This window comes from Dermochelys coriacea, chromosome 5 (genome assembly GCF_009764565.3).
Source record: "Dermochelys coriacea isolate rDerCor1 chromosome 5, rDerCor1.pri.v4, whole genome shotgun sequence".
NCBI lineage: Eukaryota > Metazoa > Chordata > Testudines > Dermochelyidae > Dermochelys > Dermochelys coriacea.
In genome coordinates, this window is record NC_050072.1 from 30,836,079 (window position 1) to 30,855,070 (window position 18,992).

Consider the following 18,992-nt stretch of genomic DNA (forward strand, 5'->3'; position numbering starts at 1 on the left):
TTCCTATTATTTTAAACAAATCCAACTCTACAGTTTCTCTTCCATAAAAACATCTCCCCAGGCTAGATCTTCAGGTGGTGTAAGTTGGCATAGCTCCACTCAAGTCACTAACTTACACCAGCCAAGAATCTGGCTCCTTACTCCTATAAATAAATTGGAATTTGTTGTTTTAAGAGTTTTTAAGAAAGAGGTTGATGCAAATATTTCACAACTTACAATGATACCCACTAAAATCTAACACACACCAGTTCTGTTTTGGGGATGTTCTGAGAGATTTCTACAGAATGAAAAAAGTTACTTTGAATAAGCTCATGGTTCACATTCCTGCCATTTTCATGAATTTGCCACACACAAGTTGCATTTTACCAGCATAAAATAACAACATTTCAGTATAATGAGGTGCTTTTGTTTTTAAGTAGAGGAACAATATATTTAGTAGAAGCTGCTGCAGCTAAAAAAAGCTCACAGTAACAGGTAATAGATACAGTAATAAACTCTTAATACAATAGCTATATTTCTGGAGACATTTCAATTTTCTTAGGATTTAACTGAAAATTCTTTAAAGCTCATACTTTCCTGCAGCAAATAAGCCTTTAACACAATTGTTTAAATATTAGATAAATTCTTATTTATTATTATTAAATAATGCAAACCTTCTGTAATTTCACAGACACAGTACTCCTAAACTGTTTTCTTTTTTCTAACCAAAAATCCCAGATAAGAGTTGTTTGGAAATTGAGTATCAGGTAACTATGCAAGAACAGTGCTTGGAATATATTTTACTAAATAGCAGGTTTCAGAGTAGCAGCCATGTTATTCTGTATCCGCAAAAAAAAGGAGTACTTGTGGCATCTTAGAGACTAACAAATTTATCTGAGCATAAGCTTTCGTGAGCTATAGCTCACTTCATCGGATGCATTCAGTGGAAAATACAGTGGGGAGATTTATATACACAGAGAACATGAAACAATGGGTGTTACCATACACACTGTAACGAGAGTGATCAGGTAAGGTGAGCTATTACCAGCAGCATGCTCACCTTACCTGATCACTCTCGTTACAGTGTATACGGTAACACCCATTGTTTCATGTTGTCTGTGTATATAAATCTCCCCACTGTATTTTCCACTGAATGCATCCGATGAAGTGAGCTGTAGCTCACGAAAGCTTATACTCAAATAAATTTGTTAGTCTCTAAGGTGCCACAAGTACTCCTTTTCTTTTTACTAAATAGCAGTCACTGTTCAAACTTAAGTAGACAGTCAATCTGACAGTCAGACAATCAGTAGCACATCCTGAAAAAACAAACAGTACTATTTTTCCAGCCAGTTGAGTACAAGAAGACTCAACTGGGGTAAACTAACAAGTTACAAAAAACAGCTGTTATACATTTCTCAGAAGTGATATACAACACTGAATTCTTACTAATACTTAGCACTTTTGTAGTGCTTTACATCTTCAAAGTGCTGTGCAAATGTTAATTATAGAAAGAAAGTTGGTGCGCAAAGAGAGAACACATTTCCCAAAGTGGAGGGTGACCAGAAGAATGGCACTACTATAGCAGAGACAATAGCAGGAGGAGGAAATTTAAATATTTAGGAATGACTGAATTTTATATATTAATTAGCTATTACAGAACTGACACTGAACACTACAGATGTCATAAAGAGGATGTCTGGAAATTACATCAACACCTTTCAGACAACAGATTTCTGTAGCCACAAATAATCAATTCTGGAATTATAAATGGCTCCGTGGCTTCAGATTGCCTAATTTAGAAATCATGAGGAATGCACAGGGATCAGCTTCTCTGTAATCTTTAAAACAAGTGACTTTCAAGGACTATTATCCTTAGACATCAATGCGAATTCCATGTTTTATAGACATTAGTTCTCCAGTACCTGTTAAATACATAACAAATGAACACAGATGAGGTAAAGATGCTGTGATTGCCACATAAAGCCAGTATGGCAAGGGAGCAGTTTTTCCAAACGGACAGATCCAGAGGCCATGACGAATTCCATCACGGACATGGTGAGAAGTCCAGGATATACACAACATCCAGGGAAGAAAGCACCATGAGTCCTTAAGCCTGAAAAGGTGCATAATACATTTTAATGTCACAGCCACAACAGGAATCACAGTAGAACAATGAAGAAGTGGTCTTTGTGGAAGAGTCAGAGCAGCCTGTGGAAAGGAAAAAAATACAATTGGCAACCAACACCATCATGAAAAGGTAAAAATACTTCTTGGATGTTTACAGATAAAATATCAAGGGATCAAAAACCATTTGTTTCCCACAGAAATGCAAATAAAAACTGTTTTTCCTATAATCTTTATTCATTTCTCCCTCTCAAGATTTGAGACAACTGTTCTTATCCAGTATGCTGTTGCGGTGAAATTCAATATGCAGCATATAAAACAAACAGGAAATACACAACTGTACAATATACTGTTTAAAAAAACACACCCAAATGCATCTTGTAATAAATTAAATTTATTGTGCTGAAATGTATTAATTTGTCAATATTAGATATACCTTATTTAATCATAGTGATAAATTTCTAACAAAGCAAAATGAACAAAATCCAATTAAAAACACCCACCAACTCATTTTGGCTGTCTTCTTGTCTCAGTATTCCTTGTTTATGGACAAAGAACATTTTCAGATGCTAAAAATTGTTTACATGTATAGTTAAGGTCAACGTGAAATTTTTTAAGAATTAGGAATACCTAAAACTTTCTCCGTTATGTGTGCAGCCACACATTTCTTTAGCACAGCAATTTTTTTAATATTCTAAAAGGAAAAGAAGAATAGCAGTTCAAAAGAACTACTGATCTCTCATGCAATCACGAAGCAAGGATTTGCATCTTCACTGAATGGCTGCAACATGAATTCAGGTAGAACTTATTAACAAGGCAGGATGTGTTCACTCTAATGGAATGCCTTGTATATAACCCCTCCGGATTCCTGAAGAGGATTTTGGAGCAACTAAAGAAGAAACTACCCACAGAGAATCTTTCCCAGGTTTTACACAGAGCTTACTGTATGCTGGGATAGGACTTTGGGAGTTAATCATTGCTTTGTGACTATCCATGTAGGTTAAAACATGATCAATAAAGCTAACACATATGTACACTTCAATACAGAGTCTCCGTACTTTGATTTAAGGAGCTCTCAAAAATCTATTAATTTTGATAATTGTTTTTATAGAATGTAATTGCACACAAAAGTCCAAGATGGGCACTCAACAAATTTAAATAGAAAATAAAAACGATACTATTCTAGACCTCAGAGCAAGTTAAAAAAATAGAAACTTTGTCTTGCCATGCGACTGTCAGCCCTTCAATAGCAAGAATGTTTTTCTATATAACAAATGGTAGTGGCAAGGTTCCAGAGAACTAGGCCCTTAGTCTATGTGCAGACAGACCACTAGCAAAAGCTGATCATTTATCACAGAATCATAGAAGATTTGGGTTGGAAGAGACCTCAGGAGGTTATCTAGTTCAAACCCCTGCTCAAAGCGGGACCAACACCAACTAAATCATCCCAGCCAGGGCCTTGTCAAGCTGGGTCTTAAAAACCTCTAAGGATGGAGATTCCACCACCTCCCTAAGTAACCTATTCCAGTGCTTCATCACCCTCCCAGTGAAATAGTGTTTCCTAATATCCAACCTAGACCTCCCCCACTGCAACTTGAGACCATTGCTCCTTGTTCTGTCATCTGCCACCACTGAGAACAGCCGAGCTCCATCCTCCTTGGAACCCACCTTCAGGTAGTTGAAAGCTGATATCAAATCCCCCCTCACTCCTCACTTCTGCAGACTAAACAAGCCCAGTCTCCTCAGCCTCTCCTCGTAAGTCATGTGACCCAGCCCCCTGATCATTTTCGTTGCCCTCCGCTGACTCTCTCCAATTTGTCCACGGCCTTTCCGTAGTGGAGGGCTCAAAACTGGACACAATACTCCAGATGTGGCCTCACCAGTGCCGAATGGAGGGAAATAATCACTTCCCTCGATCTGCTGGCAATGCTCCTATCAAGTTTTTTAGTGTTTTGTGCTGACCAAGAAAGAGTAGTACTGTGTGATCTCATCAACATGACCAGTTTCCTACAGAAGCAGCTTGCATGTGAAGGCATCAGCAGAAGGGGATATAGCGTGGGAAGGGGGGATGAGGAAGGAAACAGCAGGGACCATTGTCGAACAAAGTCCCCTTATTACTGCTGATTTTGTTCCCATAAAACTGGACAGAAGCACTAATGGGAATACTAGCAGACATCTTTAGGAAAGAGTGACACAGAGCTGGCAGCAAGCATATTGGGCCTTTCAGGGTGAGGGGGCTTATTTCTTGTTAACCTAAAGATCCAGAGTACGTTTGGTGGTTATGGAGAACAAAGCTGCAGGATCAGGATTCATACAGATTTAATCTACAAATGATTATACAACGGAAATAATAGAAAAAATTAGGGCTGTCGATTAATCACAGTTTTAATAACACTGTTAAACAATGGAATACCAATTGAAATGTATTAAATATTTTTCTACATTTTCAAATATATTGGATTTAAATTATAACAGAATATAAAATGTACAGTGCTCACTTTATTGATTTTTGAATACAAATATTTGCACTGTAAAAATGATAAAGAAATAGTATTTTTCTATTCACCTCATACAAGTACTGTAGTGCAATCTCTTTATCTTGAAAGTGCAACTTACAAATGTAGGGGTTTTTTTGTTACGTTATTGCACTCAGAAACAAAACAGTGTAAAACTTTAGAGCCAATAAGTCCACTCAGTCCTAGTGACTGTCTGAACAAGAAGTAAGACAAACAAGTTTGTTTACATTTATGGGAGATAAGCTGCCTGGTTCTTATTTACAATGCCACCTGAAAGTGAGAACAGCCGTTCACATGGCACTTCTGTAGTTGGCATTGCAAGGTATTTACGTGCCAGATACGCTAAACATTCGTATGCCCCTTCATGCTTTGGCCACCATTCCAGAGGACATGCTTCTATGCTGATGAGGGGAGAATTGTATGTCTCCTGCTCTGTTTTACATGCATTCTGCTATATATTTCATGTTATAACGGTCTCGGCTGATGACCCAGCACATGTTGTTTGTTTTAAGAACACTTTCTCTACAGATTTGACAAAACACAAAGAAGGTACCAATGTGAGATTTCTTAAGATAGCTATAGCACTCGACCCAAGGTTTAAGAATCTGAAGTGCTTTCCAAAATCTGAGAGAGTTGAGGTGTGGTGCATGCTTTCAGAAGTCTTAAAAGAGCAACACACTGATGCAGAAACTACAGAACCTGAAACACCAAAAAAAGAAAATCAACCTTCTCCTGGTGGCATCTGACTCGGATGATGAAAATGAACATGCGTTGGTTCACGCTACTTTGGATTGTTATTGAGCAGAACCCATCATGAGGATGGATGCATGTCTTCTGGAATGGTGGTCAAAGCATGAAGGGACATATGAATCTTTAGTGCATCTGGCATGTAAATATATTGCGATGCCAGCTACAACAGTGCCATCAAGAAAGTGTCTCACTTTCAGGTGACATTGTAAACAAGAAGCAGGCAGCACTATCTCCTCCAAATGTAAACAAACTTGTTTGTCTGAGCAATTGGCTGAAGAAGTAGTATGACTGAGTGGACATGTAGTTGCTAAAGTTTGACAGTGTTCTACTTTAGAATGCAGGTTTTTTGTACATAATTCTACATTTGTAAGTCTAACTTTCATGATAAAGAGATTGCACTACAGTACTTGCAATAGGTGAACTGAAAAATAATATTTCTTTTGTTTAGTACAGTGCAAATATCTGTAATAAAAATAATTATAAAGTGAGTACTGTACACTGTATTCTGTGTTGTAACTGAAATCAGTATATTTGAAAATGTAGAAAACATCTAAAAATATTGAAATAACTGGTATTCATTATTGTTTAATTGCAATTAATTTTTTTAATTGCTTTACAGCCCTAGGAAAAAAAAAGTTTATTTCATATATAATTGTTATAGGCTGGGCTAAATCTTGTTGAAACTGGTGGTGTAACAGCCACCTTTCATTCATAGATAAGTGAAAAGAGCCACTGATCTCATTTATGAAACCAGGTAGCTGAAACTACAGGAACGCCACCCAAAACACAGGCATGTGACAAAGTCTGTGTAGAAGCTGAACCGTGTGGCCCAAGGGATTTCCCTGGGGACTGATACAGTGAATGCAGGAACTAGGGGATTGACTGGTGGAGTGTGAGCATGACAGAAAAATACACAGAAAGACACAGAGAAGGAGCAGACAGCCAAGGAGACATCCAGAACAAACACTGGGAGCATAGCCATGAAAAAAGCCTACAGAGAAAACTTTTTGGATACAGTAGAGAACATGCTTTTAGAATACAGTGATGGCTGAAACTAGGCTTGGAATTGTAAGTAGAGAAACTCTTTTCTGATTCATATTGTGTTCAGTGAAACAGGACTTGGTACATTCTTTGTAAATGAACAGAACTGCATCCAAGAAATATTTGATTCCATCAACAATTTCTCTTCCTAACAAAAATAACTTGAGAGATCCCCTGAATTTTGGAACTGCTCTCAAGTCAAAAAAGTGATAACAATGCTACACAGAACTGATCCATTCCTATATGAAAAAATCATGTTTGTAATTTTTGTTGATTCAAATCTTTAGTGTAAAAAGATCTCATACCAGAGTGTGGGCTCATTCCAAGTGCTGACATCAGTGTTAAAAGTAAAGTTTTTACTTTAAAAATTAATTAAAAAAATTCCATTGTAAGAATTCCTGTCCTTCATATGAAATGTTAAACTGAGTAGCTGTCCATCAATAGGCAACCTGGACAGTCTCAACTATCCAAGGCACTTTTCATTAGTAGTAAATGATAAACCTACTAAGCAAAATTCTTCATGACTAATCCATTTATCTACAGTTACTATATTATTAATACTTAACTCATTACTCTGACTTATCTAGAGAATGAAATGTGCTACTTAAAGTAAAATTTTGTAACAAGAACGAGTAAAAGGTTTTCTTAGATACTTTTAAGTACTTCAGGAGTGCCCATTTCTAACAGAGAAGAAAATACATTATCATGCTACTGCTGAAGTTAATGGTAAAGTGACCACTGACTTCAAGTGTAGGATTAGGTCCTGCAGATTTATGTTGAAGAAAGAAATGAACAATATGACATCTTACTGGTGTCAGAGGATGTTATTCTTTATTCCTTTCTTCATTAGTGGAGGTACTTTTCATTACTCAAATCTCGAGGTGAAAAGTCTTAATATAGTTCCTCTATACGGTAGCTAAAGAAAGAATTGTTCTTGTCACAATCCTTTCATAAGCATACCGTTTTTCACTGTCTATTGTAATACTGGGTGTTGAATTTTCATAATATATAATAACTGTCAAAGTTGGAATTTGAAAAAAACATACTATTTTACTAGACTACAAACTAACAGCAAGAAAATTAATGTCCAGGTTTAATACAAAATTTCAAACAATAAATGCATTTAAAAAAATAAAGTATAATCATTCACAAAAGTAGATTCAAGCAGAGTACTGTAGTTAAAAACAGGAATGATAGTACAAGCTGGAGTATTGTACATGCAAATATTATCTTTTTTTGCAGTGACATACTATTGGTGAAATTTTGCCATCTACTGGAAATAGTTAAGAAAAGACTTATTTTCAGAATATTCCTGTTGAGAATAAAAAGCTCAGGATAGCGAATAGATTTTTTAAAAAAATACTAGGTTTTAAAAATAATTAGTATTTAGTGACTCACATATACAAAGCAGATTTTTAAAAATAAGCGGATGTACAGATGACAAGTATTCATTAAAATAAATTCTGGTTAAACTTTTTGGGACATGGACAACCTGAAAACTAGTCAGTTTCAAATAATGAGTTAAGTGTCCTCTGGCAATTTTGTGGTTTTAAAATATTTTTCTATTTAAAATTCAAAAGTGTTCTCCTTTTTCTGTTATATGAAAGTCCACACAAGCAAAAGGGGAAACTGACTATCCAAAGAATACAGTCAAATGCACAAACTACACAAACCGAAAAAGCTGAGATTTCCCTCTCTAATCTTTCATTTATAGCAATTGTAGGTATATCTTGTAAGAATAGGAGGTACAACATTTTCAAGCACAAGCATGATTTTAAAATCTCTGTTTCAAATAATAGTGCCTTTTACACAAAAACTTCCTTACAAATTTAATTTAGAAAATTCAATTTTCCCAAGTTGAAACATTTTTATATTGTACTTTACTTTTTATTAGCTTTAACTAATGTGTTAAACAGAACACTCAAATCTGGTTCTCTCCAACAAAGCTGGCACAAGAACTTTGTTCTGACATAAATAGCCCTGCAAAAAGATCACTATCTATTATAAATACACATTTCTTAACATCAGTGTCATATTTCCTCCTCTAATTAATCCAAAGAAAATCAATCTAGGGTCAAATCCTTCTTGAGTACCTCCTAATGGTAGTTGGCTATGAACATTAAATTGTTAGGAGTGAGATTTTTCAAATGCTGGTCTCCATTATTCCTCCACAATTTGCAAGCACAAATAATTGCAACATACAAATGATTTTAAATAGTGTCTACAAATAGCTGTGGTCCTAAAATTATGCCTGTAATTATTTACCCCACCCACACACACACCCCTCCTTCTGCAGGTGCAAAACAGAGCCCTAGCTAGACTTAATTTTCAGCCTGTCAATGCCTATTCTTATTTCACAGTCAATCTTGTTTAAACTAAATAACAGTTGGACGTCCTGTCATCTGGCTGCTTTTACTACTTATTCTAAAAGAAAAAAAGGGACAATCTCATTTAAATAGACATAAAGCGTATGAAGCTACACACAAAAGTTTAACTTGGCTAATAAAGCGAGTGATATACAAATGTTAGGAGCAATATGCATAGAGTCTCTAGAACTTAAATATCTACATCTGATACTACACTTTTTTTTAAAAGGCAGAAAAAATGCCATGTTGGGCCTTTAAACTTAAAAAAATATGCAGTGAGATGTAAATGAATTTTAACATAAAATATAGCTTTTTATACATGTTTTAAAAACATTTTGTAACCAATTAAACACATCAAGACAATGAGACCTCTGACTGCAAAGTTTAGGTGCCAAGAGCTGATATAGTGTTTAGAAGTAGGTGGAAATGCAAAAATAATTAAGAAAACGAAGTGAGTTTTGATCTACCTTGCTTACCTGTAATGAAAGGGAGTGAGCTAGAAAAAAATGGTCCACATCAATGACAGAAGAGAGGAAACCAGCTAAAATGACTTCACTAAAGTCACTCTTCTTCCTGAGCCCAATCACTATCACCCAGGACCATACTCCCACCACACCGTGCACTCCATTATCAGAGAGAGCTCGGAGCCAGTTGTGTTGCTGAATGAAAGGGAACTGCAGAAGTCGGTCTGCTATGAAGCAGAACATTCCCAATCCTAAACTGGAAATAACTGAAGCTGTGCTGAAAGTTTGGAGAAGAGCATGAGCCTTTTCAGTCTCAGATGCCATAGCAAGTAACATGTCACTGTACACAAGATGCCATCAGGATACACGCAGCCCATTATCCTTTTAATCTTCAGTCATTCTGTAAATTATCAAAGAGAAAAGACTTAATGAAGAAATGTGGGAGCCAGCACTAAATACTTGTTAAACTCAACTATATCTGCAACTGTACTAAAACATATCCTAATAGCAAACTCATAGCTCAAAATATTTAGTATTCTCCCGAAATACTAAATACAATTAACTTAATTCATTGACCCAAACGGTATGGATCTGAATCAAAAATTTTGTGCTGTTTTAATGAGAACACACACTTTAGTACATTCATGCATTGACTATCTTTTGACATTTCCAATTTCATAAAACAAAATCTGAGAATTATATCCGATCATATCCCAGACTTATTCCGAGATTTCTCCTTTCTTTCATATCAGGAGTTTCACCACATTAATGCCTCTACTTTGTAGCCTAGTTGTTTTGATTCTGGGGTTGATTAGATCCTCAAAACCTCAGAGCTTTTTATGCTTTGAATTTCATATCACAACTTGCAGTCTTTCACTATTATGGGAAGTTTTTTATGCAGCCTCTAGAAATATTTTTATATAACGCATACACCTCTGTTTCCTCTCTGCAATGTTAGCATATATACATAACAATTACATACACACCTCACTGAGTACTGTGTCCCCCCTGAAGTAGAGATCAGCATGCAAAACAAACAAGTGTTCAAAAAAATAAAAAAGCAATATTCAGGACAGATAGCATCATGAAGCCAATATAGTTCAGTCAAGGAGAACTGAGGAGAACTTTACTCCTTTCAGAGGAAATCTAAATATGCTGCTCTAATTAGCACTCAGCAGCAACCTGTACTGCTGTTTCCAGCACATTCCCTCACTCTATCAATAGTCGCGTTCGCAGTTCTTGAGAATGCTGGGCTAACCCAAATAATTTTACTTTTCACGTTGAACTTTGGGATCAAAAATGCATAAAATGGAAATCATATTATTAGTGATAATTGCTTTCTATCACTTACAAAAATTCTTTATCAAATCATTTGCACTTTGCAAAGCTTTCTGCCGCAAGGGTACTGCACCTTGGGAACAACTAATCTCCTTAATAATGATGCATTAAAACAACATCTCAAAACCACATGAAATAATTAGATCCTGTTATCAAAAGGATGGAATATAACATTAAACAAATAGTAATATAAAGGTTTCAGAGTAGCAGCTGTGTTAGTCTGTATCCTTAAAAAGAAAAGGAGTACTTGTGGCACCTGAGCGACTAACAAATTTATTAGAGCATAAGCTCACTTCACCGGATGCATACAGTGGAAAATATAGTGGGGAGATTTTATATATACAGAGAACATGAAACAAAGGATGTTACCATACAGACTGTAACAAGAGTGATCAGGAAAGGTGAGCTATTACCAGCAGGAGAGCGAGGGGGGAGGGGAGAGGGAGAGGGACCATTTTTAGTGATAATCAAGGTGGGCTATTTCCAGCACTTTACAAGAACAGTAGGAGGGGAAATAAACAAGGGGAAATAGTTTTACTTTGTGTAATGACCCATCCATTCCCAGTCTTTATTCAAGCCTAAGTTAATTGTATCCAGTTTGCAAATTAAATTCCAATTCAGCAGTCTCTCCTTGGAGGCTGTTTTTGAAGTTTTTTTGTTGAAGAATTGCCACTTTTAGATCTATAATCGAGTGACCAAAGAGATTGAAGTGTTCTTCAACTGGTTATTGAATGTTATAATTCTTGACGTCGGATTTGAGTCCATTGATTCTTTTACGTAGAGACTGTCCAGTTTGGCCAATGTACATGGCAGAGGGGCATTGCTGGCACGATAGCATTTATCACATTGGTAGATGCGCAGGTGAACAAGCCTCTGATAGCGTGGCTGATGTGATTAGGCCCTATGAGGGTGTCCCCTGAATAGATATGTGGACAGAGTTGTCAACGGGCTTTGTTGCAAGGATAGGTTTCTGGGTTAGTGTTTTTGTTGTGTGGTGTGTGGTCACTGGTGAGTATTTGCTTCAGGTTGGGGGGCTGTCTGTAAGCAAGGACTTGCCCATCTCCCAAGATCTGTGAGAATGATTGGTCATCCTTCAGGATAGGTTGTAGATCCTTGATGATGCATTGGAGAGGTTTTAGGGGGGGCTGAAGGTGATGGCTAGTGTTATTTTCTTTGTTGGGCCTGTCCTGTAGTAGGTGACTTCTGGGTACTCTTCTGGCTCTGTCAATCCGTTTCTTCACTTCAGCAGGTGGGTAGTGTAGTTGTAAGAATCTTGTAGATGTTTCTCTGTCTGAAGGGTTGGAGCAAATGCGATTGTATTGTAGACCTTGGCTGTAGACAATGGATCGTGTGGTGTGGTCTGAATGAAAGCTGAAGGCATGTAGGCAAGTATATCGGTCAGTAGGTTTCCGGTATAGGGTGGTGTTTATGTGACCATTGCTTATTAACACTGTAGTGTCCAGGAAGTGGATCTCTTGTGTGGACTGGTCCCACTTGATGGTGGGATGGAAATTGATGAAATCATAGTGGAATTCCTCAAGGGCTTTCAGGAAGATCACCGATGGATTGTAGTTTCCTCAGGAAGTCAGTGGTGTCTCGAAGACAGCTGGGAGTGCAGATAGCGTAGGGCCTGAGGAGGGAGTCTACATAGCCAGACAATCCTGCTGTCAGGGTGCCAATGCCTGAGCTGATGGGGCGTCCAGGATTTCCAGGTTTATGGATCTTGGGTAGCAGATAGAATACCCCTCGTCGGAGTTCTAGGGGTATGTCTGTGCGGATTTGTTCTTGTGCTTTTTCATCAGTGATCTTCCTGAAAACACCATCCTGGCCACTATGGATGTAGAAGCCCTCTACACCAACATTCCACACAAAGATGGACTACAAGCCGTTAGGAACAGTATCCCCGATAATGTCACGGTTAACCTGCTGGCTGAAATTTGTGACTTTGTCCTCACCCATAACTATTTCACATTTGGGGACAATGTATACCTTCAAATCAGCGGCACTGCTATAAGTACCCACATGGCCCCACAGTATGCCAGCATTTTATGGTGGACTTAGAACAACGCTTCCTCAGCTCTCGTCCCCTAATGCCTCTACTCTACTTGTACTACATTGATGACATCTTCATCATCTGGACCCACGGAAAAGAAGCCTTTGAGGAATTCCACCATGATTTCAACAATTTCCATCCCACCATCAACCTCAGCCTGGACCAGTCCACACAAGAGATCCACTTCCTGGACACTACACCCCCCTGCAGGTAATAGCTCACCTTTCCTGATCACTCTTGTTACAGCCTGTATGGTAACACCCATTGTTTCATGTTCTCTGTGTATATAAAACCTCCCCACTATATTTTCTACTGAATGCATCTGATGAAGTGAGCTGTAGCTCACAAAAGCTTATGCTCTAATAAATGTTAGTCTCTCAGGTGCCACAAGTACTCCTTTTCTTTTTAGTAATATAAAGAAAGCCCCTACCTTACATAGCTGGTGAAATTTGTTCTATTCCCTAGCTCTGTAAATGTTACATGAAAAACTGCCTCTCAAAACACAATCTCAGTTCTAAACATCTGATAGTTATGCTCCTGCATTATTTAAAAAAATCTGTGGGAACAGATTAGTTTCAAAGTATATTTTGTATTTAAAATGCACTCTTTACATGATGGTTGCTATCTCCTTATAATACAGTAAAGCTCTGATAAGCACAAAGTCCTTTCTTTTACATAAATTTTTTTGGTAAATACAATTTATTTTCACACTCACGTTAAGTGGTGTCCTTAAAAATGATTTTTGAAAGACATTGTTATGAATTTTTTCATGATTGTAAGTAAGTTCTTTATTATAAACCGTACAAAATTTGAAACTGAAACAACAGTTAATATTTCTTAACAAATATTTCTTCCATCCTAAGCACATGCAAGTGTATTGTAAGGTTGTCCAAAAGTGCTTCATATGCCGGACATCCATTTTTAAAGAAAAAAGTTCATTGAAGCATTCATTTGAAAAAAAGAATGAATAATACATGAACTTTGCATACAGATGAGAAAAAGTAGGTCAAGTTTAGAGCCTGTTAACCATGACTGTACCCCTTCAGAGTAATCATGTACCATGAACCATTTTCTGCAGCATGTCTTTGTACTTTTTTAAAGATTATTAATAATTTAAAATATCACACTTTGAAGAATTAAATTCCATTTTTTTTCCAGTTTAAGAAACAAGTGACCCCAGCATCTCCCAAACCTTTTCCCAGCCAACCAAGTAGCAGCACTTATTAAAGAAGTGGTTCACACAGCGTGGGGGTGGCGTGGGGGGAAGAGGGGGACAAAGAAGAGCTGGAAAACTGGAGAAATATAGTTAAAAAGACCACTTCTACTTGATTTCCATGTCAGTTTGGATGTTGTCTCAGCTCACAATATACTACGCACACGACTCCTGTTTGGGAAGAGTTCATTAAGAGACATTAAGAGCTCTTTGTACGTACATACATATGCATGCATGCACAGTTGGAGTAAGTGGACTTATCTCTATTTACTTCATTGCAGTTGTGTCAACTTACTTCAATAGCAAATTTGGCTTACAGTCCCCAGATTATAGCATTTGCACCTGCTTGCTGTACTCAAATCATTTTGGGATAGTCACACTCCGTACTTCTGACTACAGAGGTAAAGAAATACATAAACAGTCAAACCCCAGTAAGCACAGAGAGCTCGTCCTGTCTTTGCACAAATCAAACCAAGTAAGAGTAAGCACTCACATAGCACAGAAGCTTTACAAATGTCTTACAAAATATATATGAGCACAGGACAGAAAATCAAAATACAGAAGAAATCCTAACATCCCCATTCACCAAACTTTTACCTGATAAGTTCCTAAACAAATATGATCACCAAATGAGAAATGACATCAACTAGACTACAGATGACCTATGAAAGACTCTGGATATCAACAAAACTATCTTTAACTAATGATCAGTTATAAAAAATGTTAATAAGGCACTCAGGAAAACAGATAACTTGCAACAGAGGAAACTCTCCCATTTAAAACACAATTGCCCATTTCACACTAATTTGACATTTCATGACATTATATTCAGAACCTCCAGAACTGTAAGCTACCTTACCTCGGCAGGTGAGAGCTTTGCTGGAGATTAGACTGTGGGGTAGCTGACTACCTCACCAGCAAACTCCAAGATTCTGCTAGTTTAAACCTGGCCTTGTAGGTGATAATCAATGAATACCAGTTCCTGAGAGATGTCTTTCTGCAGTGTTCCGGCCCTCTCACTGTGACACACAGAGAAGTAATTAAATTCACTCACTCCAAAGAGACAAAAAGAAAAGGAGTACCGGTGGCACCTTAGAGACTAACAAATTTATTAGAGCATAAGCTTTCGTGAGCTACAGCTCACTTCATCTGTAGCTCACGAAAGCTTATGCTCTAATAAATTTGTTAGTCTCTAAGGTGCCACCGGTACTCCTTTTCTTTTTGCGAATACAGACTAACACGGCTGCTACTCTGAATCCAAAGAGACAGCGTACACAACAGCCTGTTAGGTTAGCTGAAGACTCACGCCTCACTTTAATACACAGCAATGAGACTGTTTTGTAATGAAACTAGAATAAATTTATTAATGAAGAACAGAATTTAAGTGATACCAACCAAGAACAAAAGAGACAGGTCTGGTTACAAACAAAATATGCTTTCTAATATACAAAATTTAATAGATTATAATCTTGGTCTCAGGCAATTACTCACCGGTAGTCAGTTCCCAGAGACTTCAGCCCACATGGTTGAAGGATCTACCTTTCACAGATTACAAGAACTTCTGGCCTCTTTTGTCCCATAACTGATGTATAACTAGAACATCTTTTTGCTTCTTCTTATACTTTCCAGAGTCCATTATCTCTGTCTCAAGGGCCAGGAAGACTTCCTAGGGGTGCAGACTCGGCTCCCGGTCCCAGTAAACTCCTTCCTCCATTTCTTGTTAACTTGATTGCTTTGTTTATCTTATATGTGTAACCCTCCTGCCAGGTGGAGCCAGCAGCAACAAGGGCTGCATTCAATATCTAGGGTTCCTCTTGAACAATACAACACAGAACCGGCTCAAGCCCACACCTAGTAAACTGGGAAAATTACACACCACTCCATGGCACCTCTGAGAGGCAATACTTCCCCACTCACAATCACAGAGTCTGAGTATAGAAAACAAACTTTTAATGAAAGGAAGGACGTCACGTGACATTAATTAGGGAAAATGCCACAAGCAGGATTCATAATCATAAAACTGTGAGGAGGACACCCACCCCAGAGTGCGTAGGGCAGTGCCTTCTGTCTCATGTTCTTGAGTTCTACAACCAAAAGTTCCTTTTCTGTGCCCCTCACCACACTCCACTCACAGTTGTTGTCCTTGGTCAGTGAGGATCCAGAGTTCAGAGGTGCATCTGTGTGAGTTCACTTCCCACCCGGGAAGAAGGCACCTTGCTTGGTCTGCCATCTGAACACTTGCTCTGGCCAGCCACCTCGCCAGCCGCTCGTTAACCTGCTGACTCACCAGCTGCTCGTTCATTGGCTGATTGTCAGTTATCTTCTGCTGCAACCTTTGCATATCAGTCTCTTAGTGATTTTCAGCTCTTTGCAGACTGGACAGAAACACTGCCCCACCAAAAGTGATTTCGGCTCTCATTTGAGCACTTTGACATAACAAAAGGCTCCTAATGAAGCCTAATTAGTTCTATCTTTGAACAGAGACAAGCTCAACTGGGACAAGCTCAGCACAGTTCGCTCCCCAAATGCATCCGATGAAGTGAGCTGTAGCTCACGAAAGCTTATGCTCTAATAAATTTGTTAGTCTCTAAGGTGCCACAAGTACTCCTTTTCTTTTTGCGAATACAGACTAACACGGCTGCTACTCTGAAATGAAGATAACATTTCACTACCCCTGCATGCCATACTAAAGTGATTTGTAACCCAACACCAGCCAAAGCTTGGAGTTACACCACTCCTATCTGCTAGATACCTACACAGAGTAGGTGTGTTTATGTAAATACAGTTTGCTCCTGAAGTCTCTCCCCTTCCCGAACTAGCTGTTAGGGGAGAGCTCATTCAGACCCTGCTTACATCTGTAAATGTACTTTTATTGTCCTCTGCCTATAATCAAGACAGACAGGTGAATCCATATTCTTTTTTCTAGGGCAGGATGGGTTAATGCATTGCCTCCCAAATGCATTTAAAGAACATATTTCCAGCACACATGCATAACTCTTTGTACTCAACATGTACATACATATCACAATCATTTTTGGAACCAGCATGTCACCAGTTTACATATGATACCTCACATGATACATTTTAGACACACAGTATGATACTTATGTTGGGTGTAGTGAATGTGTCAAGCCTGATATGCACTGCAGTATAGTGGGCCACCTGCCTGTGGGCATTTAGGGGCTCTTTCATCTGCCATTTTGTTGCCTAGTCACCCAGTTTTGAGAGATCCTTTTGTAGCTCTTCGCAGCCTGCCTAGGACCGCAAACGTGAAATTACAGCACTACTAACTGTAGTCTGTAACCTATCATTTAAATCATCTTCTGTACCAAATGACTGGAAGATAGCTAATATAGCTGGACCGCTTGGTAATAGTGACCATAATATAATTAAATTCAACATCCCTCTGGCGGGGAAAACACCACAGCAGCCCAACACTGTAGCATTTAATTTCAGAAAGGGGAACTACACAAAAATGAAAATTAGTTAAACAGAAATTAAAAGGTACAGTGCAAAAAGTGAAATCCCTGCAAGCTGCATGGAAACTTTTTAAAGATACCATAATAGAGGCTCAACTTAAATGTATACCGCAAATTAAAAAACATAGTAAAAGAACCAAAAAAGTGCCACCGTGGCTAAACAACAAAGTAAAAGAAGCAGTGAGAGGCAAAAAGGCATCCTTTAAAAAGCGGAAGTTAAATCCTAGTGAGGAAAATAGAAAGGAGCATAAACTCTGGCAAAAGAAGTGTAAAAATATAATTAGAAAGACCAAAAAAGAATTTGAAGAAGAGCTAGCCAAAGACTCAAAAAGTAATAGCAAAAAAAAGTGTTTTAAGTAAATCAGAAGCAGGAAGCCTGCTAAACAATCAGTGGGGCTACTGAACGATCAAGATGCTAAGGAGCACTCAAGTACGATAAGGCCATTGTGGAGAAACTAAATGAATTCTTTGCATTGATCTTCATGACTAAGGATGTGAGAGAGACTGCCAAACCCGAGCCATTCTTTTTAGGTGACAAATCTGAGTAACTGTTCCAGATTGAGGTGTCATCAGATGTGGTTTTTGAACAAATTGATAAACTAAACAGTAATATGTCCCCAGGACCAGATGGTACTCACCCCAGAGTTCTGAAAGAACTCAAATGTGAAATTGCAGAACTACTAACTGTAGTCTGTAACCTATCATTTAAATCAGCTTGTGTACCAAATGATTGGAGGATAGCTAATATGACTCCAATTACAGGCCAGTAAGCCTGACTTCAGTACCAGGCAAACTTGTTGAAACTATTGTAAAGAACAAAATTGTCAGACACATAGACGAACATAATTTGTTGGGGAAGAGTCAACATGGTTTTTGTAAAGGGAAATCATGCCTCACCAATCTACTAGAATTCTTTGAGGGGGTCAACAAGCACATCGACAAGAGGGATCCAGCGGATATAGTGTACTTAGATTTTCAGAAAGCCTTTGACAAGGTCCCTCACCGAACACTTTTAAGCAAGGTAAGCTGTCATGGGATAACAGGGAAGGTCATCTTATGGTCATCAGATTGGTAACTGGTTAAAAGATAGGAAACAAGGGGTAGGAATAAATGGCCAGTTTTCAGAATGGAGAGAGGTAAATAGTGGTTTTCCCCAAGGGTCTGTACGGGGCCCAGTCCTATTCAACGTATTCATAAATGATCTGGAGAAAGGAGTAAACAGTGAGGTGGCAAAATTTGCAGATGATACAAAACTACTCAAGATAGTTAAGTCACAGGCAGACTGTGAAGAGCTACAAAAGGATCTCTCAAAACTGGGTGACTGGGCAACAAAATGGCAGATGAAATTCAATGTTGATAAACGCCAAGTATTGCACATTGGAAAATAGAATCCCAACTATACATATAAAATGATGGGCTCTAAATTAGCTGTTACCACTCAAGAAGATCTTGGAGTCATTGTGGATAGTTCTCTGAAAACGTCCACTCAATGTGCAGTCAAAGTCAAAAAAGCGGACATAATGTTGGGAATTATAAAGAAAGGGATAGATAATAAGACAGAGAATATTATATTGCCTCTATATAAATCCATGGTACGCCCACATCTTGAATACTATGTATAGATGTAATCGTACTGTAACATTACACTCCATATTCTTATGAAAATATG

The 18,992-nt window shown here is 38.0% G+C and overlaps 1 protein-coding gene across 6 annotated transcripts in view; it reads right to left on the reverse strand.

The window, feature by feature from the left end:
* Nucleotides 1-646: 646 nt before the first annotated feature.
* TMEM267 (transmembrane protein 267) overlaps nucleotides 647-18,992 on the reverse strand; it is a 29,581-nt gene continuing 11,235 nt past the window's right edge. For 3 of the 6 annotated variants that reach the window (XM_038403526.2, XM_043514488.1, XM_043514489.1), the window contains 2 exons: nucleotides 9,253-9,640; nucleotides 647-2,187 (listed from right to left, as the gene is read on the reverse strand). In XM_038403526.2, coding sequence (XP_038259454.1) covers nucleotides 1,852-2,187; nucleotides 9,253-9,576 — 660 coding nt within the window. In that variant the 5' untranslated portion in view covers nucleotides 9,577-9,640 and the 3' untranslated portion in view covers nucleotides 647-1,851. Of the gene's footprint in view, nucleotides 2,188-9,252; nucleotides 9,641-14,139; nucleotides 14,238-14,703; nucleotides 14,864-15,335; nucleotides 15,730-18,992 lie in introns of those variants that run through there. The other 3 variants (XM_043514487.1, XM_043514490.1, XM_038403531.2) reach the window with 3 other exon arrangements.